The sequence below is a fragment of the Camelina sativa genome, chromosome 11 (genome assembly GCF_030686135.1).
Source record: "Camelina sativa cultivar CO46 ecotype springtype chromosome 11, ASM3068613v1".
Lineage (NCBI taxonomy): Eukaryota > Viridiplantae > Streptophyta > Magnoliopsida > Brassicales > Brassicaceae > Camelina > Camelina sativa.
In genome coordinates, this window is record NC_141890.1 from 2,879,594 (window position 1) to 2,904,460 (window position 24,867).

The 24,867-nt window shown below is 36.1% G+C and overlaps 5 protein-coding genes and 2 pseudogenes across 7 annotated transcripts; 2 read left to right on the top strand and 5 right to left on the bottom strand.

The window, feature by feature from the left end:
• Nucleotides 1-489: 489 nt before the first annotated feature.
• Nucleotides 490-1,704, bottom strand: LOC104721336 (uncharacterized). Its single transcript, XM_010439296.2, has one exon. The coding sequence runs from the start codon at nucleotides 1,346-1,348 to the stop codon at nucleotides 674-676; it is 675 nt and encodes a 224-aa protein (XP_010437598.1). The 5' UTR covers nucleotides 1,349-1,704; the 3' UTR covers nucleotides 490-673.
• Nucleotides 1,705-5,799: 4,095 nt separating this feature from the next.
• Nucleotides 5,800-7,149, top strand: LOC104721338 (small ribosomal subunit protein eS25x). Its single transcript, XM_010439297.3, has 4 exons — nucleotides 5,800-6,126; nucleotides 6,216-6,290; nucleotides 6,467-6,601; nucleotides 6,896-7,149. Exons 1-4 carry the CDS (start codon nucleotides 6,124-6,126, stop codon nucleotides 7,007-7,009), a joined length of 327 nt encoding a protein of 108 aa, XP_010437599.1. The 5' UTR covers nucleotides 5,800-6,123; the 3' UTR covers nucleotides 7,010-7,149.
• Nucleotides 7,150-7,168: 19 nt separating this feature from the next.
• LOC104721337 (protein PHOTOPERIODIC CONTROL OF HYPOCOTYL 1-LIKE pseudogene) lies at nucleotides 7,169-8,503 on the bottom strand (annotated as a pseudogene). Its single transcript, XR_015572473.1, has 2 exons — nucleotides 8,372-8,503; nucleotides 7,169-8,245 (listed from the first exon to the last, which is right to left on the bottom strand). The product of XR_015572473.1 is annotated as a protein PHOTOPERIODIC CONTROL OF HYPOCOTYL 1-LIKE pseudogene (transcript).
• A 358-nt stretch (nucleotides 8,504-8,861) lies between these two features.
• Nucleotides 8,862-10,624, bottom strand: LOC104721339 (putative pinoresinol-lariciresinol reductase 3). Its single transcript, XM_010439298.3, has 5 exons — nucleotides 10,238-10,624; nucleotides 9,992-10,126; nucleotides 9,597-9,837; nucleotides 9,317-9,520; nucleotides 8,862-9,227 (listed from the first exon to the last, which is right to left on the bottom strand). Exons 1-5 carry the CDS (start codon nucleotides 10,409-10,411, stop codon nucleotides 9,061-9,063), a joined length of 921 nt encoding a protein of 306 aa, XP_010437600.1. The 5' UTR covers nucleotides 10,412-10,624; the 3' UTR covers nucleotides 8,862-9,060.
• Nucleotides 10,625-12,072: 1,448 nt separating this feature from the next.
• LOC147933573 (uncharacterized) lies at nucleotides 12,073-13,077 on the top strand. Its single transcript, XM_087470965.1, has 3 exons — nucleotides 12,073-12,345; nucleotides 12,469-12,646; nucleotides 12,701-13,077. The coding sequence occupies exons 1-3, from the start codon at nucleotides 12,073-12,075 to the stop codon at nucleotides 13,075-13,077; spliced, it is 828 nt and encodes a 275-aa protein (XP_087327091.1).
• Nucleotides 13,078-17,303: 4,226 nt separating this feature from the next.
• On the bottom strand, nucleotides 17,304-19,184 carry LOC104721340 (transcription factor bHLH63). Its single transcript, XM_010439299.3, has 7 exons — nucleotides 18,799-19,184; nucleotides 18,464-18,712; nucleotides 18,236-18,370; nucleotides 18,058-18,129; nucleotides 17,777-17,953; nucleotides 17,615-17,685; nucleotides 17,304-17,502 (listed from the first exon to the last, which is right to left on the bottom strand). The coding sequence occupies exons 1-6, from the start codon at nucleotides 19,102-19,104 to the stop codon at nucleotides 17,620-17,622; spliced, it is 1,005 nt and encodes a 334-aa protein (XP_010437601.1). The 5' UTR covers nucleotides 19,105-19,184; the 3' UTR covers nucleotides 17,304-17,502; nucleotides 17,615-17,619.
• A 2,274-nt stretch (nucleotides 19,185-21,458) lies between these two features.
• LOC104721341 (3-ketoacyl-CoA synthase 18 pseudogene) lies at nucleotides 21,459-23,164 on the bottom strand (annotated as a pseudogene). Its single transcript, XR_015570493.1, has one exon. The product of XR_015570493.1 is annotated as a 3-ketoacyl-CoA synthase 18 pseudogene (transcript).
• Nucleotides 23,165-24,867: the final 1,703 nt, after the last annotated feature.

The following is a 24,867-nucleotide window of genomic DNA, read 5'->3' on the forward strand; positions in this document are numbered from 1 at the left end:
GTTCTACATTAACAATGGGATCTTAAATATTCCCAATCTGAGACCTAGATCGATGACGGATCTTAAATATTCCCAATCTGAGACCTAGATCGATGACGTGACGACATATCTATATAGTTAGTACCAACAATTCCCTCTATAATGCTTTCTTTTCCCTTTTATCCATAACAGCATAACCCTAATGCTATCCAGCATTTGGAAACACCATTATTATTTTATATGCTTCTATATTTACTTTATGTAAATCCTCCACAAATTAGGTAATAGCTAGTATATATTATATGCAAAAAAAATAATAATAATGAATTTGACGATGGAAAACTCTAACCTTTGGTTGAACCAAAAAAAAAGTTTTAATTTGGTTAAATTTTAACAAGTGTCATTAAGTACAGCACATATTTCAGTTTTATGAATGTTATCAATTTAACTCATTACAAGTAGATTATCATCTCAAATTAACCCTACGATTAAAAAGCAAAGCTGCAAAAGTAACATCCAATACCAATTGTTGTATTTACTTAAACATCCTTAAAGGATTACAAGGGTTAATTAGATAAAGAGATTTTCTAAGCCAAAGTAACAACATTACGAAACAGAGGATTTAGGTTTATAACCGAAAGGGAAAACGAAAACGAAAAAAAAAAAGAAACAAACATTGACTAACAAAGAGGAACTAGATTATCAAGTGTTCTTCATCCTTTTGAATCCTCTTTTGTCTCGCGATGAAAGCTTCAATCTTTGTCCTAAATTGCTCGTTGCTCATTCCATCTTCTGGTTTCTTAACCCTCACCACTACTTTCTTGTCGGAGTCACAAATCCTTAGATTCTTCTCCGACACATACCTCTTCATGACTCTCCCACCATTGGTACTCTCCAGCGGCTGAACCGCCTCAAACGCTTTATGCGATTGGCTTCTCTCGAAAGTAACCCTTTTCACTCCACTCGGCTTCTTTAGCTGTTCTGTTTTCGTCTCGTAAACTTCGGATCTCTTCTTCTCACTCTTGTGAACAAACTCTTGGTAAAGATCGTTGCTTGCAGTTGCAGCTTCCGTTGTCGTCTTTAAAGGCTCGTGACTAGAGGAGCTGTATCGTCCGGATTTCGCGAAAAGAGTAATTACAATTGCGTTCCCGACGAAGAAAACGAATCTAGGGCTAACGAGAAACACTGCTGCTCCCTTGAAAATGTCACCGGAGATTTTCACAGAAGGGAAAGAGAGTTTGGAGATCAAGATCAGAAGAAAAAGCAACTCAATCACTCTGAACAAGCTCGTGAACGATCTTATTGCTTGAAAATTCAAGATTCCTCTAGATTTCTCCATCTTCAAGTGTTGAAACTTAACTGAATCCATCAAAAGATGATTCCAGTTGCGAAAAGAAAAAACACAGGGACGAAACGAAGAAGAAAAAAGAGAGGCTAAAAAAGGAATCGTGGGAGTGGTTTTAGGTCACTCGAAAGAAGTGATATTTACGGAAACGAAGTGAGAAGCAGAGTGTTTTGCCATCAAGAGATGAAACAGAGGAAGAAGAACAATAGCCATGGTGAACAATGAGTACCAGTTTGTGCAGTTATGTTTCATTAAGTAAAAAACAGAGGATTCAGGAATCTTTATTTGCTGATGATCTTCGTTCTTTTGTTAGACCTAGTTTTTATTATGTGTTTTGTTTTCTTCTTCTTGCGTTTGTATTGTAGGTATTAATTTGAGTTGGTTACGCTTATTATTTATAGACTTAAGGATATATCCATCTTTTTTTTTAATTTTAATCTATTTTATTATATTCAATGTATTGTATAAAATACTATTCTCTAGAGGCTTTTATTTAAGAAAAACATCAAAATAAGTTGTACTATTTATTTGTTTTTACATTTAATTGTGAACAGCATTTCTTTGCTTTTTTTTTTTTTTTTTTTTTTTACTTTATCCATAATAATATTCTCAATGCTCCCAAAAGCTGTCCTTGCTATTTTCATCGCCCATGAGGTCATGACCAATCACATCTTCTTCTTCTTATTCCCTGATCTGTTTTCATCATTTATTCGATATTTTCTTCATACATATATAATGTTGTTTACATACAAATATATGTGCATCTTCTAGATAAATCTGAAGATGCTATTGTAAATGTTATTTTTAAAATAATAATCTGAAAGGTTAATACATAAATTTATCAGAAGATTTGTAAAAGTTTTTGTCGTGCTCATTTAGACTAATATTCTTTTTAAATCTATTCAAGACTCATATTCTTGTTTCAGAAAGTGTTATTTTCTGATTCCAACATATATTTTTGCAGACAAAATATCTCATTTGTCCTAAAGATGATTAACAACAATGTAAAACATAACCAAATTTTGTCAGTCTTATTTTTTACAAGTATAATATAGAGGTACTTTGTCTCGTCTTCTGGCCACGCCAAATCACATCTTCTGCAATAACTTAATGCTCTCAAATCTCGAGCTTTTCAGTCTAAAAACAAAATAGAAAATACACAACTAATATCCACTATATAATAAAAGAGAAGCATTTTCGAAAAAAACTGACGAGTCATCGTCAGAGAACTCTGTACCCAATTTATTGTTCACCATTAGTATTCTATATATATAAACTGTCACTGCTATATATATATATATATACTTTTCAACTGCCACTGCTATTCAATTTATTTATATACACAATATTTTTGCTCCTATAAATTCTAAAATTGATAAATATATTCAAAAATTGATAAGTATTATCCCCTACATATTTTCAAAATTAAATTAATTTTACTATGTATTGTAATATAATAATATAACTATATTATGAGATGTAAATATAAATAATGTTACCTTTCTAATAATTTTATAAAGCTCTAATGGTGAAAAAATCGAAGATCATTTGAAACTGACTCAATGTTTATTCTTTTGCTAAAAACAATAATTATATTTGCCCAAAAAACATATGATCACCCATTAAAATGACATGAATATATACTTTAATTTGGATAACTATGTTGTTAAACATTATATATAAATACGTAGTTATACTGTTTTTACAGAAATCTTAAAATTTAGAAAATCCAATCCAATAAAAATGAAAACAAGTAATAATATTATACTAATAGCTGAGATATATAGGGGTCTAATGACCAATTAAAATTTATAAAATCCAGTGATATAATACCATAACTAAGACCAATTATATAAGTGATCTAATGACCAATTATAGTCTTCCCCCTCACGAAACAATTTTGTAATTTTATTTTTCCATCAATTACGGACACATATATTACTTAAAAAAAAACTAATAATATCCAAATTAATAAAATACATTATGATATCTCCTATATAAAATACTCACGCTTTATATCTCATATTATTATTTTCCCTTCTTTTACTATATTATTTACATTGAATTGTCATTAGTATAACTAAGGAATATTTCAATCAATAATTGAAGAAATCTATACTATTAATTAGCGAGTACAATTAAGGGTTAAAAAAAATCATATCAAATATCCATATTGCCAAACTGACCCAATTTACATATTAAGAAGAAAAAAAATATTAAACAACAGATTTATTGTATTATAGGAAATCGTTCAAATTAGTTCCATAGTAATCAGGTTATGAGAATTTTGCATGGATATATTCATGTATGACAAAATACAGGACGAGAGTTTTGGGAACAAGAATTCAAGCAGAATATATGCGGATATACTGTTTACTCATATGAATTACGAGGAATGGGGTTTTTCGGGTCAAAATTTTTTAAACATAGCAATCAGATATATTGTACGGGTTTGATTGCTTGACAATTATATTTTTTTAAAAATTATGCAAAAATAACTCCGCACGTGCGTCCACCAACCTAGTATAAATAGTAATTAAAACGTTTGCGTTTTAATTGATGCGTGCAAAACATTACAAAATTTACAAGAAGAAGCAGTTCTTAAAAAATAGCCTTCTACTATTAAAGTGGAAGCTGTCAAATCCAGATATTAAAGGTAATGAAGAGTTATTTGGTACCAAAAGATATGTTACTTAATTCAAGACTGACAAGAGTCCAACTATCTCTGATCACCTATGATGGTTCTTTTTTTCTTTGTAAATTTAATCCTCACATTTAATAAAAATTAGAAATTATTAGTAGGATTAAGATGTTAAAAAAAAAAAAAATTGACGAATTTCTATTGTGAAAAAATTTGGATACACTTCACCCAACCACCTCTCTTTTAGCTGACTGTTGGTTTATGAATTATGGGGTTCCTAGTTCCAACATTATAAGGGTTTGTATAATGTTTGTCTTATAATGTGTATAAGTTAGTCATCAATCATAATATACGAATCCACACGTCTACATAGATAATACTCTGGAAAATCGCAGTATACACGTGAAACTGAGACGCTAGACTCAATATATCTATGACTAGCTAACTACGTACACACATATGCAACTGTAAAAACTATATATCAACAGGCGTTGTCGACAGAAAGTCATAACCTTCTTTGTTTTCTTTAATACTCTTTGGAAAGGTGGGGAAAAAACTGCAAGCCACAAATAATAAAGCCCCAAAAATTCTGAAAGGCCATTGTAGATAGTCGTCTTTTTGAATGTAAGAAGCTCTTTTATTAGTTTTCTATTTACATCTTTCAAATTTATGTGAAATGGGTAATAAATTTTTCAAACAACAACAAACAAGATCATATCATACGAAATATATAAAAAGCATATATCCAAGAAACTTATTTTGTTGACAAAAGATACATTATTTTTATATCCCACAAAAAAATATATTTTAAAAACATTGTATAACATACATTCCACAAATTATACAGATTTTCCCAATATATAGATTTAGAAGATTATCTTTTAGCAGAAAGCCCATTTGGCAATATGGAACACTTAAGTGAGAGTGATTTCCTTCTTCACTAAGACATACTCAAACATTATACACTTTTCCTGTCTCTTTTTTTTTTGAGGTCTCTCTTTAATAATTTATCAACTTTAACTTTGCTTTTCCGTAATATGAAAGACGCCATCTTGTTTGTAATTAACTTCTCTCTTTTTTTTTTAGAGTTTTGAGTCACCTAAACTTTCCGTTATGGACATGATTGGCTGGCTATAAGTTGATAAAACTCTCCAATTTCTTTAAATTATCCATTTGTTTCGTAGACTTTGTAGTAGTATCCAAAATCTTCTCTCCTTTTTTTTCCTTCAGACTTCTGGCGCTTATGAAAACTTTTCTTGAATACAAATTTAAATGTGAGAAGGTGGAACTCATATACGTATATATGGTCCCTCGTAAAAGAAAAAGGTCATATATAAATACACGTATGGTCCTTGGGCTTTTATATGATTCTGGAATATATGGTTCTAGTGAACCACATTATCTACACATAGTAATGGCATAATTCATTGTTGACTTTACTCGATCCATTGTGTAGTGAAACATAACACGATATTTTGGAAATCATATGGAGTGGACACATGATAATTTTGTGCTTAATCTACTAATTTACTATATTATCGTTCCTAATAAGATAGTATTTCCATCTAAAAATAACAATTAATCTATCGACCGACGGAAGATATTATTATATATATAGAACTCTCTTCTATCTGTATTTTTCTCTAACATTATTGTCTTCTATAACCAACTAACAACAAGTCCACTTACAAAAAGGTCCAACGAGAGTTGAACCTTAAGATAATAAAACATGAGCCCAAGCCCAAATGATGAGGTCTTCACAGCTTCACCTAGTACAAATTTACAATTCCTAGAATTAAAAACTTTAAAACCTAACTTTTTTTGATTTGGTAATATAACTAAGCCTATTTTTACCAAGTACGTATGAAGCTAATTAACGGAGTTGCAAAATGAGAAAAACACAAGTAAATGAGTAATTTTCAGATATCCTTTATAATTTTTCGTTAATTTGCAAAATCACATAATAAAAAATGTTAAAACAAGATTTTTATTTTAATTTGAGAGGTTATTAGTTTATTATTTTTTTTTTAAACTAAGATAGGGTAACTTCCCCGTGAGAGAAGAGACACTCAACATCGTCTAGGGTTTAATTTACTCAATTCGTTGTTTAAAAGTTGTTCATATCGTAACGCCGCTCCTCTCTTGTCCAGATCCAACAATGGTGTGTGTCCGCTCTCTCACTCTCTTCACTATCCAAATTCTCTTTGTCTTGATGATCTTACTAACAATGGCTTCTCTGTCTGATTCTAGGCACCCAAGAAAGACAAAGTTCCTCCTCCTTCCTCTAAACCCGCCAAATCCGGTGGCGGCAAGCAAAAGAAGAAGGTCACTTTTTTTTTGTTTTTCTTTCTAAAAATCTCATCTTTTGTCTCGCAGTTACATATTATGAATCATAAATTTGGATCCTTTTGATCTCTGGGTTTATCTCATTATGATCCCTTTTCCCCTGTCTTTTTTTCACTTAAGTACTGATTATTACTTTTTCTTTGGGAATGTAACAGAAGTGGAGCAAAGGAAAGCAAAAGGAGAAAGTGAACAACATGGTTCTGTTCGACCAAGCAACCTACGACAAGCTTCTCTCTGAGGCTCCCAAGTTCAAATTGATCACTCCTTCTATCCTCTCTGACCGTTTGAGGGTAATAAAAACTTTACTTTTAGTTCTGAGAGTTGGCAATTTTTTGTCTGATAGAATATGGCATTGGTGACACTATAGTTGTAAACTGTGTGTTATTAGTACTTCTTGATAGATAACATCCAAGGATCTTACTTGATAGCTTTGGATTATAATGGAGATTGCATTGTAAAGAATGTTGTTAATGATACTTTGAGTAATGTATGTAGCTGCCTTAACGATTTTTTTGTTGATCTTCGAACGCACATGGATTTACGATGTCTATTAGTTTTGACATAAGCTCGTGTGATTGGTACAGATCAATGGATCGCTTGCTAGGAGGGCAATCAGAGACTTGATGGCTAAGGGAACGATCAGGATGGTCTCTGCTCACTCAAGCCAACAGATCTACACTAGGGCAACCCACGGCTAGCTTCTGGAGAATGTTTTTGCTGTTTTATCTATCTTTTATCCAATGTCTCTGTAGACCATTATCTTTCGAGAATGCATCTTTACCTGCAGACATTGGAGTATACTACTTTTTAATCTTATGAGAGATTTTGGAGATAAAAATATTGTTTTGAAATAAGGCTTTAGAAAATTTACTTATATCTCACACGGTAAAAACGATTACACCAGTATTACTTATAGGTTTTGCAGTCACATATCCAAGTTTATTTGAAGAGGTAGATTCTAGTTTTGTATTGTGTTCTGGCACCAGCAATATTGGCAATACATACATTTTTTCACCTGAAATCCTCAGCATTCCAGACGAAGAGGGAGTTGGTCTTTCTACAGCCGGTCGGGTTTAAACCGCTCAGAGCCGCCTTCATCATTGCCATTGCTGCAATACTTGGAAACTGCTTCTCTAGTGCAGTGCCATGTGGGTTGACTTCTTGCCCTCCTCTTGGTACATGAGTCTCTCCAGCTTTTTTCTTACACCATCTCTGAATCCATGGGCTAACGTCTTCTCCCATATTAAGATTCTTGATTTGTGATGTGGAGGGTTTTTGATATCTTCTGGATCCGGGTTTGTTGATTCCGATTATTCTGTGGAAGTAGTTCACCTTCTTCCCTGATGGTCGACCCTCTTCCCTGATGGTCGACCCTCTTCGACAACCATCATGCTCTCGGTTTCAGTTCCGCTATAATATGATGTGTTTGTTGTCTTCAGACGTTTGACCTGTGATCTAGTGTTGGTTTCAGAGTCAGACCATATACGCTTGCACTCGCTGAGCAGCTTGGTGTTGTTGTTTTGAAAGTGTTCCACATTCATACTTTGAGTAGCTGGACTGCTTGTTTCGCCTTCATCCCCATCTATCGAGGCATCTCTGTTGGCAACAACTGGCGGTTCATTGTTCATGTCAGGTATTAGTTCGACACTTCGAACAGCTGAATCAGGATTAGGAAATAGATCAAGAACTCCACTCAACATTTTTCCTTTTAGCTTCATGGAACCTGTTGACGCTTTCACCATTTCACCATCTTCCCGTAAGTTATGCTCCTTGGAGCACTTCCCATCTCTGTTTCTACGAGTCCAACGACTTAACCAGGCAGGTTGATAACCATGAACACAAATCTCTGTGTTAATCTTGCTTAATCCCATAACATGTTCAGACATTTGTAGCTAAAAGGCATTGGATCTCATAAGTCACAATTTAAATCTCTCCTGTCAAACATTAACACTAGCTCTTGTTACAATCAAGTTTCACAAAATAAAGGAAAAGAAAACAATTTCTATCTCACTACTATAATTGGTTAAACAAATCGAGGCAAACAAGAAAAGAGTAATTACAAAACTGAGTGCGTCGAAGAGTAAGTGGCCGGATACGTGGAAGAACAGAAGGAAACTTGAAGACGAGGTTCGATTTTGTCTTGAAGCAAATGTTTGTCTGTCTGTGTTAAGGTTGGAAGAAAACGTAAAGAGAGGCCTTATTAAAAAAGAAGAGGCTGAGAAATAAAGGTTAGTCTTGTCGGGATCACTAGTTCACTCCATTCTCTTAAACCTCGTATTTTTGGATACGCTCTGAGAAAGTGAGAATCACATTCTTTTAATAAAATTATTTATTTTAGTTACGTTTTTGACGTGTTCCATTGTGTGCCGTAGTTGCTTCCTTTAGCGCTGTTTCTATCGTAAGTTAACTTAAAGTTCATTCTCTCAACAACATCTAAAAAATCTGTGATCCTCAACTCAAACTTTACCACTTTAGTCGACAAAGCACATTTTTTTGCGAGTTATTTCTATAATTTGTACATTTCAAGACATGGATTTGATACCATGTAACTGATAAATTTGGCTCTTTTAATCATCATCAAAATTTCAGAAGCAATTGTCTTACACTCTTTCCAAGCACAGATCAATTGGGTAAAAATAGTACTAGAGAGATAGGTTCCTCAAAAACACAGAGATGTTACGGAAGTGTAAAAAGATATCTGAAATACTATTGAGACAAACTGTGATCCCTTTGCTATTTGGTTATAATACTAGAGAAGAGTATCAAGAAACTCGCTCACGGTCATGTATTTGACATCAGGGTAAAGCTCAGTACCATTCACCCCACCTGACGACTCGATATCGAAGTATGTATGATCCCCTTTGATAAAGACAGAGTATATGAAGACCATCTCCATGTTATCCGGATACGGAGTCTCTGCATCATAAAAAACAGAAAAGCTGAAGTTAGAAAAGTTTTTGCAAATTGAAGGCAGATGTTGGTAGTACATGTGCTGATGATTGCACCTTTGATCTTCTTGAGAAGTTGATTCTCCGTAACAAAAGATTTCTCAAGCTTCTTCTCAATCTTGCCCTCCCAGAGCTGAACAAGATCATTCATGGAACATATGTTTTCGGGTGGTCTTAGGTACAAGGTTTTATTCAGTGTTCGAGGATCATCTATCGTTTTGATGGTAAACGCCGCAACATCAACGTCATTCACGAATACAGCTATACACAAAAACAAACAAAAACCACTCAGTTTCAGAACTCACAAGATTGTATATTTGAGTAAAAAAGGACAAACCTTTAACGTTTCCATCTCCAAAAACTGTGACTTTATTATCGATTGGAGGAGAATGCAGACCCGGTTGAACAAGCGAAGGAAGTAGAATTCTCATGAACAATCCGCAGCAAATGTAAGTATATGGAATGCCCTCTGATTCAATCATACGCTTGATCTGAGATTTCTTTGAGTAGAAACCGTGATCAAGATCTGAGACTTGTGTTTTATCCGGATTTGCTCCATATTCAGCAGGAATAAACCTCTGCAAAAAACGTAACCACAATGTCCAATGCTCTAGTCAGAGAGAGAAATCTAATTCTATTATCATCATCATCATTCATCAGCCCAATGCACATTCAAGAATCAGTTTCATTGCTTATACAAAGATCAATGGCTAAGAGATACGAAGAAGAGACCTTGATAGAACCAGCTTGTTTGATGACTTTGATGAGGAGTTTCTGATCAAGAACATGTTTTGATGGAATTGCAGAGATCACCACATCTACTTTACTCACTGCTTCCGCTAAGCTTCTTTCATCCTCTAATGAACCCTAAACCCATTTAATACGAAATCCAAATCCAAATCAAACGAAGCAAAAAAAAAGGTCAAAACTTTGAGATTAAAGAAAAATTTCTAAAGAGAGAGAGAGAGAGAGAGAGACCTTGAGGAGAGTAACGCCGGCGTCGGAGAGAGATTTAAGGTTATCGGAGAGAGTAGAGTGTCTGGTGAGGGCGAAAGTCGGGTGACCCGATTCGATGCTGAAACGGGTCAAATAGTTCCCTAATCGTCCTGTTGCTCCGATGATCAAAACTCTGCTCTTCTTCTTCTCCTCCATTTAATACTACCCGTACAAACTCGTGGTATAGTAGAGGATTTAGGGTATTTGAGTTGCAACGGGTTTGTTTGGTTGGTCATAGGTTGGTTTTATAATCATCTCACTCAGAGTTCTCGTACTTGGCAAGCAGACACAACATCGTTTTGGTAAGCATTAAACATAGATTTTTTTTTCTTTTTACTCATTAAACCACACTATATATATACGGACATTGAAACAAAAAAATTGAGAGATGTTGTAAAATACTGGATGGTGGACTCCATAACCGGCCCATGTACGGTCCATCCGTGTACGATTCATTGGCCATTGCCTATCGGTCCATTGGCCTATTCTATTTCTTGTTTGGTTTATGGGCTTTAGCCCTTGTACTTTATTATATATATGTAACATCATTCGATTATCAATAATAAGACCAAGAGATTTCGTCCCCTAAACTCTCTAGTTTACAACACATTATCAGCACGATAGCCTCTAACCCTAAAAACCCTAAAACCCTAAGGCAGCCGCCGATTCTCTTCTTCTTCTCTAAAACCCTAAAACCCTAAAACCGCTTCCTGTTCTTACTTTCATCCGAGACTAAACACCTTTTCTGTTCGAAGATCTTCTTGTTCACGAGCATACCTTAAGCTCGTGATCAAGTTCTATCGATAACTTGATCGAGGTTCGTGGTTCGCTGATCGGGGGTGAGTTCGAGTGCAAGCGGTACAAGGAGCTGTTCGCGGGAAAGCTGTTCGTGGTTCCGTTCGTGGTTCGTGATCGAGAAAGAGGTACAACCGAGGTCTGTTAGCTCCCGGTTCATATCCAGTCAGATCCAAATCGGTGAAAGGTAAAACTAAAGTCTAACCCTCTTAGAACCTTATAATCGAATCTGAACCCTAAACAACTATTGAACCCTAAAACATCCAAGTATACAAACAAACAAATCTTAAGAGTTCTATTCCTGTAAAACTTTAAAAATCGGTTGCATAGGACTGTTAGATTGTTTGTAAATTGCACCAAAAGGATATCAAGCTTGAATTCGGTTGATTGATTAATTGTCTATGCTTGCTTGATTATTTGTTGCATAAGAACCTAGAACTTGAAACTGTTAAAATCGAGTATTGTTAACCTAATCGTTCTAGGATTTAAAACTTGGATCATTCATGCATCATAACTAAAAATCGGACCTTGTATAGGATGTTATAGAATCGGCTGCATGAATTCACCTTTAGGATTCCTTAAAAACCGAAAATTAATCTTGTGTTCTAGGATTGAAAATTCCGATTGAATTAAAACTTTTGTTAAGTTTCTATAAACATTAAAACATGAAATCAGAAATTAAAACATTGGTTAGGATAAGTTCCTAATTGATTATAGTAATTATGTAAAACCCTTAAAACAAATTTACTAAATCCTAGAAAGAATAGGAAATTATAAGAAAAGGAAATCCTATCTAGAAATAAGGAAATTGTTGCATGCATTATCTATTTGCTTTTGTTGTCTTGCATGCATGAATTTAAACCACGAAAATCTATAAGAGGCAAGGCATGTTTCGGTCTCAAATACCGCATGGCCTAAGGCATGGTTCGGTCTCAAATACCGCATGACCTGAATTAATATTTGTTGCATGGTTCGATCTCAAATATCGCATGCTAACTATCGGTTGTCTATCTTTTATGCAGATGGCAAATCTTAAAAGCCTAGATTATCCTATCTTGCAAGCTTCTGGAAAGAACTACTTGCAATGGGCAATTGACACCGAGATCCATCTGAAATCAAATGGCTTGCATGAGTGCATCGATGAGGGATTTGATAGCACTGACAAGAAAAAGAATAAGTGTCTCCAGCATATTCATCATCACATTGTTGAGTGTCTCAAAAGTCAGTACCTCTTCATAAAAGATCCACTCGCCCTTTGGACACAGCTTAAACGCCGTTATGGGCACCAAAAGACGGTGCTCCTTCCAAAGGCCGAGTTCGATTGGAAGAACCTAAGGATCCAGGATTACAAATCCGTGGAGGAGTATAACTCTGAGCTTTTTAGGATTGTCTCACTCCTTAGGTTATGTGGTATATAGATGACTGAAAAGGAGCTGATAGAAAAGACGTTGTCTACCTTCAGCCCTAATAACAGAATCCTTCAGCAACAGTATTGGCACCAAGGTTTTGCCGACTATGGGGAACTCATTGAATGTTTACTGCTACCTGAGCAAAACGATGAGTTGTTGCTGATGAACAGTGCTATGAGACCTCCTGGTACAGCCCCATTACCAGAAGCACACAAGGTTGATTTGGGAAAGAAAAATGCAGTAGAGCCTAAGGAGCTTAAAGAGCCTAATGAGACCAACTACGTCCACAGAGAAAAACACTACGGCCGTGGCCGTGGTGGCAGAGGACGTGGTGGTCGTGGAGGCCAGGCTGGCCGAGGAGGCCACGGACGTGGTGGTAGGGGTCGTGGGTCCTTTAAACCACACACCAAGGCCAAATCGGTTTGCCACAGATGTGGTATGTCAAACCACTGGGCCAAGAACTGCAGTCCCAAACACCTCATTGATGCATATCAAGAAGTTCTAAAGAAAAATCCAGAAGCCAACTACGTGCATATCGATGACGAAGGAGACTTCGATCATGAGAACGATGACTTACTTGACTATGAGACTTCCGATTGCCTCAAGAATGATGATTGATTTTCAATTTTATTTTGGTTTAATTTCTATGCTTTTATGATTTAATTTCCTTCTATGTAATGACTTTGATTTAAATTCAATGGATTTTATTTTATTTTATATGATTGTCTTGTTAAAACACAAAATTATTGTCCTATTTATAGAAATGGCCGAGGACATGAGTGAACTAGTGGTGGACAGTGGTTCCAGCCACACTATACTGAAGGACAAAAGATATTTCATAAATCTTAAAATGAAAAGTGCAAATGTTAATACAATTGCGGGTATAGCAAATTTGATAGAAGGCTACGGCCATGCTCACATATTGTTGCCTAACGGCACACACATTGAACTAAGTGACGCCTTATACTCACCCAGCTCTAAGAGAAGCTTATTGAGCTTTAGAGATATAAGATCAAATGGTTATCATGTTGAAACCAAGGGTGAAGGAACTAAAGAATTCCTATACATTAAAGAAATTGTAAAAGGACAAAAGAAGGTCCTAGAGACTATACGTGCACTAGCCACTGGTTTATACCATGCTAGGATTAACATGATAGAAGCTAACTTGGCAAAGCACAAAATGTTCAAAGAACAATTCACTCTATGGCATGACCGGCTTGGCCATCCGGGTTCGAACATGATGCGTAAATTGATTAAGAGTTCGAATGGGCACAACTTTAAAGAGAGAAAAGTTTTCCCTACAAATCTCACTTGTGTAGCATGTGCACAAGGGAAACTTATCATAAGACCATCACCAGTAAAAGTCACAAAAGAGACTTTAAACTTTTTGGAAAGGATACAAGGTGATATATGTGGACCAATACACCCACCATGTGGGACATTTAGATATTTCATGGTGATGATAGATGCATCAACCAGATGGTCACACGTTTGCTTGTTATCTACAAGAAACTTAGCATTTGCTAAGCTGTTAGCTCAAATCATAAGATTAAGAGCATATTTTCCAGACTTTCCACTTAAGACTATACGTCTAGACAATGCTGGTGAATTTACATCCCAAGCGTTTAATGATTACTGTATGTCCATGGGCGTGAGTGTGGAACATCCTGTGGCACATGTCCATACACAAAACGGATTAGCTGAATCCTTCATTAAACGAATCCTTCCTGTGTCAGCTTGGGGACACGCGGTCTTACATGCAGCAGAACTCATACGCATCAGGCCATCTAGTGAACACAAATATTCACCATCCCAACTATTAACGGGTCAAGAGCCAGACTTATCCTATCTCAAAACATATGGTTGTGCCGTTTATACACATGTTGCTCCACCACAAAGAACTAAGATGGGACCTCAAAGGAGGATGGGAATATATGTTGGATATGAGTCTCCCACTATTATAAAGTATCTTGAGCCATTAACAGGAGATTTATTTAAGGCCAGATACGCGGATGGTCAATTCGTTGAGTCTGAATTCACTATGTTAGGTGGTGAGACTAGCAAGCTGGTCAAAGAATTAACATAGAATCAAACATCCTTAAATTGGCAAGATCCTCGAACTCTAGCATGTGATGCAAAGGTTTAAAAGATTATACATTTACAACAGCTAGCTAATCAATTGCCAGATTCCTTTGCTGACCCAAAGAGAGTAACAAAATTGTACATACCAGCTTGCAATGCACCAGTACGTATTGATGTTCAGAAGGAACACAATAATCAAGTTGTTACAGAGTCTAAACCACGTTTGAAACGAGGTAGACCATTAGGTTCCAAAGATAAGAACCCTCGGAAGTCTAAATGCGCAAAACAGACCGAGGTTCAGGGAATTACAGAAAATGCAGACATAGCCGCGGCAAATCCTAAGGAGCCGAATGGGGTTCAGGACGCTGAACCTCAAGGTCCTGAAGGTATTGATAATAATGAGATATCAATCAATTATATAATATCTGGAATTAAATGGAACCGAAAGGATGTCGACATCGATGATATATTTGCATACAAGGTAGCACTTGAGATAAATGAGGATCTAGAACCCACATCCATATTAGAGTGCACTCAAAGCAAAATTGGATTAAATGGAAAGAAGCTATTGATGTGGAGTTAAACTCTTTGAAGAAGAGGAGTGTGTTTGGTCCGACCTTAAGGACAACACCTGAAATTAAACCAGTTGGACATAAGTGGGTCTTTGTAAGAAAGAGAAATGAGAAAAATGAGATAGTGAGATACAAAGCACGGCTTGTAGCACAAGGATTCTCTCAAAGACCTGACATAGATTATGAGGAGACATACTCCCCTGTGATGGATGCAACGACTTTTAGATATCTAATAAGTCTGGCTATAAGAGAAAAACTGGATTTGCGGTTAATGGATGTTGTAACCGCACTTATATGGTCCACTGGATAATAAAATTTATATGAGATTACCAGAGGGTATAGAACTCAAAGATAAGAGTGGTTCTCGAGACCAGTACTGCATAAGGCTAGACAAATCGCTTTATGGACTAAAACAAAGTGGTCGAATGTGGTATAACCGATTGAGTGAGTATTTAGCTAAGGAAAGCTATAAGAATGACCCAATCAGTCCATGTATATTCATAAAGAAGTTTGCAAACAAAGGATTTGTGATAATAGCAGTCTATGTGGATGATTTAAACATCTTTGGTACCTCTGGGGAAATCGCCCAAACTGTAGAATATCTCAAGAAAGAATTTGAGATGAAAGACCTAGGTAAGACAAAATTCTGTTTGGGATTGCAACTTGAGTACAGAAATAATGGGATCCTTGTGCATCAAAAGGCATACACAGAAAAGGTACTCAAGAGGTTTAAGATGGACCAAGCTCACCCATTGACTAGCCCAATGGTTGTTAGAAGCTTAGACTTGGATAAAGATCCATTTGGTCCAAAGAAGGCCAATGAAGAAGTTCTTGGACCTGAAATGCCTTACCTCAGTGCTATAGGAGCGTTAGTGTTCTTGGCTAGTCACACTAGACCGAACATATGTTTTGCCGTGAACCTCCTAGCAAGATATAGTTTTGTCCGACCATAAGGCACTGGAATGGTATTAAACACGTCATGCGTTACCTGCAAGGGACGGTAGATTTTGGTTTATTTTATACTAACCATAACAAAGATGGTTTAGTTGGTTTTGCTGATGAAGGTTATCTATCCGATCCACACAATGGCAAGTCACAAACAGGTTATGTGTTCACGCACGGTGGTACTGCGATCTCTTGGCGTTCCATGAAACAAACTCTTGTGGCCACATCGTCAAATCACGCGGAGATCCTAGCCATACATGAAGCCAGCCGTGAGTGTGTTTGGTTGCGGTCCATGACTCATCATATTCGGACGGATAGCGGTTTAGAAGACAACAAAGGAGCGACCGTACTCTATGAAGACAATGCAGCCTGCATCGCACAGCTCAAGGAAGGTTACATCAAGGGAGATCGGATGAAGCACATACTGCCGAAGTTCTTCTTCACACATGAACTACAAAAGGCCGGAGAAGTTCAAGTAGTGCAAGTTCAGTCATGCGACAACTCAGCCGATCTCTTCACCAAGGCATTACCGACAACAACATTCAGGAAGCTCACACACCAGATTGGAATGCGGAGGCTTAAGGACTTAGAGTGATGCTTGGAACAGGGAGAGTAATGCGTGCTGTACTCTTTTTCCTTCACCAAAGTTTTGTCCCATTGGGTTTTCCTGGTAAGGTTTTAATGAGGCAGCATCCCCAAGCGCATTACAGGGATCCTCTTCCAGCACATGCACGGTTATGTCATCCAAGGGGAAGTGTTGTAAAACACTGGATGGTGGACTCCATAACCGGTCTATGTACGGTCCGTCCGTGTACGGCCCATTGGCCATTGCCTATCGGCCCATTGGCCTATTCTATTTCTTGTTCGGTTTATGGGCTTTAGCCCTTGTACTTTACTATATATATGTAACTTCATTCGATTATCAATAATAAGACCAAGAGATTTCGTCCCCTAAACTCTCTAGTTTACAATAAGAGGCTTTGTTAATTATTATTTTTTTCATTTACAGTTTGCTAGAAATTTTTTTTTCTTATCCGTCAGTGTTCACTAGATTTTATTATTTGAATCATTTTTTTTTGGCTTTGTTAAAACATTTGTCTTCCACATTAAAAAAAAAATCAACATAATTATTACAGATTTAGCTTATATATATATATATTAGTGGTGGGTTGCATAGACCATAGAGGCCTTTTGGCATTGTATCAAAAAGAAAAAAATCATATGGATGACAGACGAGAACACACATTGGAAAGACAAGTGAGATTATAGACAAATACTGTATACACTCTTTTCTTTTGATACATAAAATAATCAGCGGCAAATCTTAAGTCATTCTAGTGAAATTAGTAATAACAGCTAGTATAATAAGCTTGCTCTCTATTTCTCTTCCGATGAATAATAATCCTCCCACTTGAAACATATAAGTTGTCTGTGTCCAGAGAACCTGAACAGTTAAATCTTGTATCTGTAAGTTTTGAATATAGGTAGGGTATTTAAACTTGTCTTATAGCATAATAACTCAAAAAAAATATGCAAAAATATCACTATTATTATACCTTAATCAGACTCCTAAACTGCCATAAAGATTCTGCACATGAGAGTCCCACATCGAAGGAGCTTGGCCATTCTGTGACATAATCAAACAACTTCTTTAACAAAAGATTTAAATTAAATGATACTAGATCACAATGAAAGAGAGTAACCAACATATGACGTACGTTGAAGCATGACGACAGTGGATCAGAACTGGTGGTATCCACTTGCTGCATTGGATTGAAATGGAGATAACCGGAACTAACCATCTCATTAGAATAACCGGAATTAACCATCTCATGAGAATAACCGGAATTAACCATTTCAGGAGATGGCACTACTGTCATTGGAGTTGAGGCAACCTGGTTATGATGAATCACATGGCTTACTTTAGCTTATCTAATTATAACCTTTAAAGTTTACTTTTTTTGTTTCATATAAAACACAAACAAATCAAAATACTAACCTCTTTGGCAAAAATGTCATCCATATCGAAATCAGGCCTTGGATTCACAACTGCTAGTTTCATCGATAAGAACTGTTTCAAACAATATCAGATATATTAGTGTATAACAAATTAAGAAGATAATACATATTTTAATCTTTAAGATGTAATTTTTACTGTCAGAAGGTGAAATTTATACCTCAATCTGTCTCTGGAGTGACTGAACATAGTTAATGATTTCATCAAGCATCCCTGCTTTGCCTGTGATCTTGTCGCAACCAGGAACCAAATCTTGTAAAAACTTCATCCTCTCGCTTATCTTTTCTCTTCTAACCTATAATAACACAATTAAATAACTAAAAACAATTAGTCTCAAATGATACAAAGAAAACATTATTGTCTTAAATAGAATGAGAGTCTTTCTTACTCGTTCTGCTATGCTGTGACTATCAGTGGCTTGGCCTCGTCGTGCACGAACATGAATATAATCCGTTTTCTGTATCGTCACTTTTGATGAATCGTTAGAGTAACTGTTTTCTTCTTTCTTGGCTTTGTTTTTCATCTTCTTGATGCTTTTTGTGCTCCCATTGTATTGTTCTGTTAGTTTGGACTTGTCATCTTCTTCTACTTCATCTTCTCTGCTCATCATCATCTTCTTCTTCTTCCCATTACAATCCTAAAAAAAATAGACAGAAACGGATAAGTGAAACCTCAAAGTAAGATCTTTTTAGTTCAATAACAGAGCTACATACATATACGAACCTTGGTCTCTGTATCAAGCTTCCTTTTCTTGAAATTTCCAGTCCCAATCATAGTTTCCGGCGAGATAGAGAGTCTTGGATCACCTTCCACAGTCGTATCTCCATAGATCATCGGAAGATTCAAACCGTCCGTCCCAAGAAAGCCGTCAATCACGCCGCCGTTAATCATGGAAGAATCGGAGAAGAAGCCGGCGAGAGGAGAATCGAAGCCTGGATTGAGGTACTTGAGATGAGCCCTTTGTCGCTCTAAGACCGACATGTCCGTATTATAATTGAGCAAATAATCAGCTTCTATAGCTCCATTCATCTTCTTTGGATTCAGAAAAACAAACTTGCAGTGCGAGAGACAGAGAGAGAGAGAGTGAGAAATAAAAAACAGAGTAAAGGTAAGGTGAGGGTAGAAGAGGAAAAGGATTATTTATAGCAAGAAAAACATCAGCTTAAATGTACTTAGTCCAAATTCATCGCATCAAATAAGGTAGGCCCAAGTACAAATCTGGAAACTTTATATGTTTCGAGATAATTGCGTTTTGGGATGATTGAAACAATAACACACAGAACAAAATAATGACATAATATATGCATGTATTATAATATTTATTGGATCTTGATTCACTAAAAGAAAGGATAAGCTCAGGGGATGTCTATTCGAATTGGGTGTGTCTTCTTTTAGGTTTCTTTCTACTAAACTTTTCTTTCGTTAAAGGAGCACGTGAACGTCACGTGTGCTGTTGTTTATTTGTAACACAGAGTGGACGTAAAAAAATTTCTAGAGTTTGTCATATATACACTCTTTACATGATAATGCGTAACACTGCATCGATCGTATAGAAAGCTAACTAAAAAAATGAAATCCATTACCTCCAATGGCGGAGCTAGGAATTCAATTCATCAGGATCAAAATATAATTTAAGAGGTTAATTGTGTTATTAATTTTTTATAGGGGTCAATTCTGCTATTTTATCAGGGTCAATTTGATTTTTTTCCTAAAAATTCAACTAAATTTAAAATTTCACCAGGGTCAATTGACCCACATGCTTCTACCTAGCTCCGCCCATGATTACCTCCTTATTAGATTGGAGTGCACTAGACATTTTCACTTCAAAAGGTAACAGAAATACACTTTACCTACTCCGGTCTTAATTTGGCTACGATGCACTCACTGTTCACATGAATTTATTACACAAGACCTGACAAGAGTCTTTTATGAATCTTGTTATTCAGATCGATCCATGCGTCTGATGGCCATGCTGTATTGGCTTACCCTATATTGTGATAGGCTGATACTGAGACGGCGCGAGAGAGAGAGAATGCCACGTGATCGCCATGCCCTTTGTATGCAGAAGGCCCATCACATAAATTACTCACAAGTCACAAGTTAGTTTTTAGTCTTAGATCACTTTCACCGATTTCGGTGAGCAAATATTTTCTGAGAAAAGGACTTCTCCATTAAAGTATGGCACTGTTTAGATTCTCAAATATTTTCATTTATCCTACTTTTTCTTATTTTAAGTTATATATGAACGAACAACCTTTATGTGATTGAAATAGGGCAGAAGACATGAATTCTTCTCGAGTCTAGGATAAAAATCCAAACCTTTTTTTCGGCTTAGTCCAATTTTTTTATTAAGCTTTTTAAGCAGATATATGGAGTTAGTAAGATAAGAAAAGGGGAGGGTGTAGAGTTGTTAGAAACAAAGGAAATGGTCGTTGCTTTTTGATGTGATGAATTTGGACTAAGTCCATAGAAAGATGAAGGCTATTTCCCTATCATCATACTAATACTATACAATATACATGCATTGATGCATACACTTATGAAAGTAAGTGTCACACACCTAATTTGTGGGTTCCCCATCCTCTTGTATGTATATGCTCATAAATACATGCATATATATATAGATGTGTCGACATGTAGATTTTGACACTTGATTCGGTTTCGGTGTGTTGATCTGGAGATATAATTATGTTATATATTACATATTTATCATACAAATATGTGTGTTAGTGTTGTTACTATATATGACAGTGACATATCTATTACATATGTCTATACAAAATTGCATATGGGGAAGTTCCTAGAAATCATCAATGTAGAGAATGGAAAAATAATGAGGAGATATCCAATGGTCATGATTACATGATGGGATCCCAATTCCTACATCTCTTCTCCTATATATATATATAAAATTATACTACTAAGAAGAAATGTTTATATATTTCTATTTTCTATGCAAATATATATCTTATAATTTAATTACTGTCATAGTTATTAGTATTAGCTATAATAATACCAAAATAATTTACATGTTGCAAAAAAATGCGTCATAAGTTAAAGTAAAAAAACACACCTAATTTAAAAGGAAGCTTAGGGCTTCCTTGCTTTTTTTTTTTTTTTTTTTAATACCTAAACAATTCAAATATGCATTTATATATCTAAATCTCAAATACAGGAGCTGACGGGGGGAAAAAAAAACAGGTGGCAAACAGAGCAAACAATCTAAAACCTCTAGAAACACCAAAGAGATTTTTAATTTTAAACACGTTTTAATAATTATGTTAGTATGAAAACACGTTGATTGGTTGGAAGATTTAAAAACAGAAGAACAAAAAAAGATGATTGAATTCTAAGTTAGGTTATTAAACGGTCCACAACTTAAATAGAAGAATGGAAACACCCATGTGTTTCTTTATTTATAACGAAAACGAGAGAACATCATAAACATTATCAAATCTTAACCAATAAAAGAAAGAAGGAAAGGAAAAAAAAAAACACTAAATGGTTAACATTCAGATTCAGATAGATGAATTAGGTCCGACCGTTTTTGACATGAGTATCTGATTTTGATGAACCAGAATCAATTTGAACCGGATATCTATCGATGCAATGTTCCCAAGGACTATTCGCCGAAGCCTTGACATTGCATAGAGCCACCCAAACCGCACTGTTACACTTAAATCCTGACCCTAAAGCAATCTGCCAAGCTCTATTCCCTTTCTTCATCCTTCCTTTTGCTTCTATGTATGCCAATTCATACCAAATTGAGCTAGACGAAGTATTCCCAAATCTGTGTAACGTTGATCTAGATGCCTCCACATCGATTGGAGATAGTCCTAAGCTCTTCTCAAGCACATCGATCACGGCTCTGCCTCCCGCATGAATACAGAAATGGTCAATAGCAAGCTTGAAATCCGGGACGTAATAGTGCTTGATCTTGTCCTTCAAAAGTTTCTTGGCGATGAAGGTTACTAAAAACAGAAATTTTTCGCTTAAAGGAAGAATCAACGGACCCAACGTTGCTATGTTTTTCTTAAGCGCTATCCCCGCAACAACGGTTATGTCCTTTGACAGACAAACTCCGATTTTACCGCTCTCATCGTCTCCTTGTTGCACACATCGAAAAGACATGTCATCAGCTCCGGTATGCGTTCGAACAGTATGACATAACTTGTACTTGGACCGTCTCCGATCTCCTGGCTTGTTGGAGAGCAAAATCGCTGCGCCACCAACACGGAACAAGCAATTGCTAACCATCATGGATCTATTTTCGCCAGCATAAATGCCTTGAGTGATGTTCTCAGTGCTCACCACAAGTGCATAAGTGTTTTTATGAACATGCAACAAGTCCTTTGCAAGATCAATGGCGATGACACCAGCACTACAACCCATTCCTCCGAGACTAAAGCTTTTGATGTTGCTTCGAAGCTTGAAAGTATTAACGACCATCGCAGATAGCGAAGGAGTTGGATTAAACATGCTTGAGTTGACCACAAGTATACCAATTTCTCTAGGGTTAACTTTGGTATTCTCGAATAGCTTATCTAGCGCACCGATGATTACCTGCTCTGTCTCTTCACGTGAAGCTGCAAAGGTCTTTCGTGGGGGCACGTTAATGAGTCCCTGGGGACTGTAGGTTTCATCACCTAGACCTGAACGTTCTTGAATCTTCCTCAGGAAATCAAGCGAGGATGGATCATCGCATGCCACGTTCCGTGAGGTATCAGCTTTTCTTATTTGGTAGAAAATATCCATCGCCTTGGAAACACTAACTTTGAGATGCGGTGGTGGAAGGTAGCACGAGTAGTCAACGAGGTAAACCGGTTTGGGCCGGGTTACAATGTAGAGAACCAAACCGAAAGCGGTGAAAGCAAAGAGTAAAATTACGGTTATAAGGTTGTGTTGGAGATGGGAATAGAAGTGGTAGAGATCGTTTGAGGTAAGCCTAGAGGCTTTTCCGGCAAGTAACGCCGTTAACGGAAACAAGCAAAGGTTGAAAAAGTTGGTTAGGACGTAATGGTAAAGGAGCTTTGCGTTAACGGACGTCATTGCTCAGTTTGTGTCGGAGAGTATGATAGAGAGGAGCCGTTAAGAGGTATTTGTATGGATCCTTTTTTGTGGTCCGTTACGATTTGCAGGCATGCATATAGACATGTGTATATTCACACTCATGCAAGCATCCACATTGAAATAAATTACTAGTCCACTGAAAGTTGCCAAAATAAGGGAAATAGTCCACTCTGCAATATTATTATATTGCCAATATAAGTATTAAAGGTCCAAGTTTCGTTTACCAATTTTGAAAATTTGGAAAGAAAAAAAAAATGTTTTGTTTTGATTCTAATTGCCTACAATATGTTGATGCTTTTATTATTACAAATAAAGAGTATGATAAATGTATGAAATTAGTTTATGAGTGGTGCTCAATACGATACATGTGTATTAAATAAAATACTTGAGGATGTTTTAGGGAGATTCGTGTTCGTAGCTTTGATTGGCTGAAAGGCCATAGTCGATTAGCCTCTGACTAAATAGCAATTATGGGATGAATGTTTCTCGGTAATGAGTTTTATTCGCAAAGTCTGTCCCCGAACTAGATCAGTAAATAAATCATGGTGGAAGTTTAGTTAAGGCCAAATATTTCGAAATATTAAGAATCAGACCCTATAGAACACTCATTAATCATTTAATTGCATCAAACTATCCGGACAATTTTTTTTTTTGGTTAATTGCAACTATCTTAAGAATAAGTTATCTCTAATAAGATTCACCAAACCTATAAGGGGGTAACTGCAATAACACTTATAATCACTTAGTTTAACCACTTTCAAATTCATTTTTTATAAGTCCTTTATATATAGTTGTGATCTTGGTAATCATTTTCAGTTGTGTTTCTCTTTGTTTTTATCTCGTGACACATGTTTTGGACCTGGAACACCATGAGCACACTGATCCAGTGATTGTTTAACCTTTTTATCTCGTGACATATGAATGTAATTGAGTAACTCCAAAGGATCTCGAATCTCCTTTTTGTTACTCTTGAGATAAATTGTTTTTTCTGTCTTGTTTTTTTTGGTTGCAACCAAAATAAGAAAACAAACAACTTGAGAACTCGTGGGGAAAAGAAAACAAAGGAAACAATCACAATTTCGTTATTTAAATTTGCTGAAATTAGAAAATAAAAAATAAAAAAATATTAATATAGCTGTTGCGTATATAAAAGACGGCTCATTTAGTCATTAGGTTAAAAAATCTCCAACATCACATCATTCATTCATTCTCTCATTTTCTTCTTTGTCAAAGTTTTCCAAATCTCTCTTCTTCTTCTTCTTTGAGAAACCAAATCCAAAGCTTTGCGTTGGTGATCTCTGTCAAGATTAGGGGAAGCATCTCTGACTCTGTTCGTGATTGATTGATCGCCATCCTCATGTTAATCGTGACGACATATCTTCATTCGATCGAGATCACGATTACAGGACGTCAAGTCTTCTCTCTAACTTCTTACACAATCACAAAAAGAGATGATCTCTTTTTGATATTTGATCGGAGCGGAGAGCATCTCTTTTCGTGATTAATCTCTCTTGTTAAATCGTGACTACATCATCTTCATCCGATCGTCATCGATTTAAATTAGGTCAAAATTTTCTCTACGATCACCGAAACGTTTTCACACGGTGGATATATCAACGACGGCTCAAGGATGCGAGAATGCAGGAACGAGGACGAGTGAGAGTAGAGAACCAGTCATGATCCTGTGTGTTTGGTGTTTCCATGGTTCCGACTATTCAGTCA

Coding starts and splice junctions, on each gene's coding strand:
- LOC104721336 (XM_010439296.2), bottom strand. CDS start 1,348: ATGGATTCAGTTAAGTTTCAACACTTGAAGATGGAGAAATCTAGAGGA.
- LOC104721338 (XM_010439297.3), top strand. Junction 6,291..6,466: donor GCGGCAAGCAAAAGAAGAAG/GTCACTTTTTTT, acceptor GGAATGTAACAG/AAGTGGAGCAAAGGAAAGCA. Junction 6,602..6,895: donor TCCTCTCTGACCGTTTGAGG/GTAATAAAAACT, acceptor TGATTGGTACAG/ATCAATGGATCGCTTGCTAG.
- LOC104721339 (XM_010439298.3), bottom strand. CDS start 10,411: ATGGAGGAGAAGAAGAAGAGCAGAGTTTTGATCATCGGAGCAACAGGA. Junction 10,127..10,237: donor CCGGCGTTACTCTCCTCAAG/GTCTCTCTCTCT, acceptor AAATGGGTTTAG/GGTTCATTAGAGGATGAAAG. Junction 9,228..9,316: donor ACTTCTCAAGAAGATCAAAG/GTGCAATCATCA, acceptor TTTATGATGCAG/AGACTCCGTATCCGGATAAC.
- LOC147933573 (XM_087470965.1), top strand. CDS start 12,073: ATGGCAAATCTTAAAAGCCTAGATTATCCTATCTTGCAAGCTTCTGGA. Junction 12,346..12,468: donor GTTATGGGCACCAAAAGACG/GTGCTCCTTCCA, acceptor TGTGGTATATAG/ATGACTGAAAAGGAGCTGAT. Junction 12,647..12,700: donor CAGTGCTATGAGACCTCCTG/GTACAGCCCCAT, acceptor AGAAAAATGCAG/TAGAGCCTAAGGAGCTTAAA.
- LOC104721340 (XM_010439299.3), bottom strand. CDS start 19,104: ATGAATGGAGCTATAGAAGCTGATTATTTGCTCAATTATAATACGGAC. Junction 18,713..18,798: donor AGCTTGATACAGAGACCAAG/GTTCGTATATGT, acceptor TATTTTTTTTAG/GATTGTAATGGGAAGAAGAA. Junction 18,371..18,463: donor GTCACAGCATAGCAGAACGA/GTAAGAAAGACT, acceptor GTGTTATTATAG/GTTAGAAGAGAAAAGATAAG.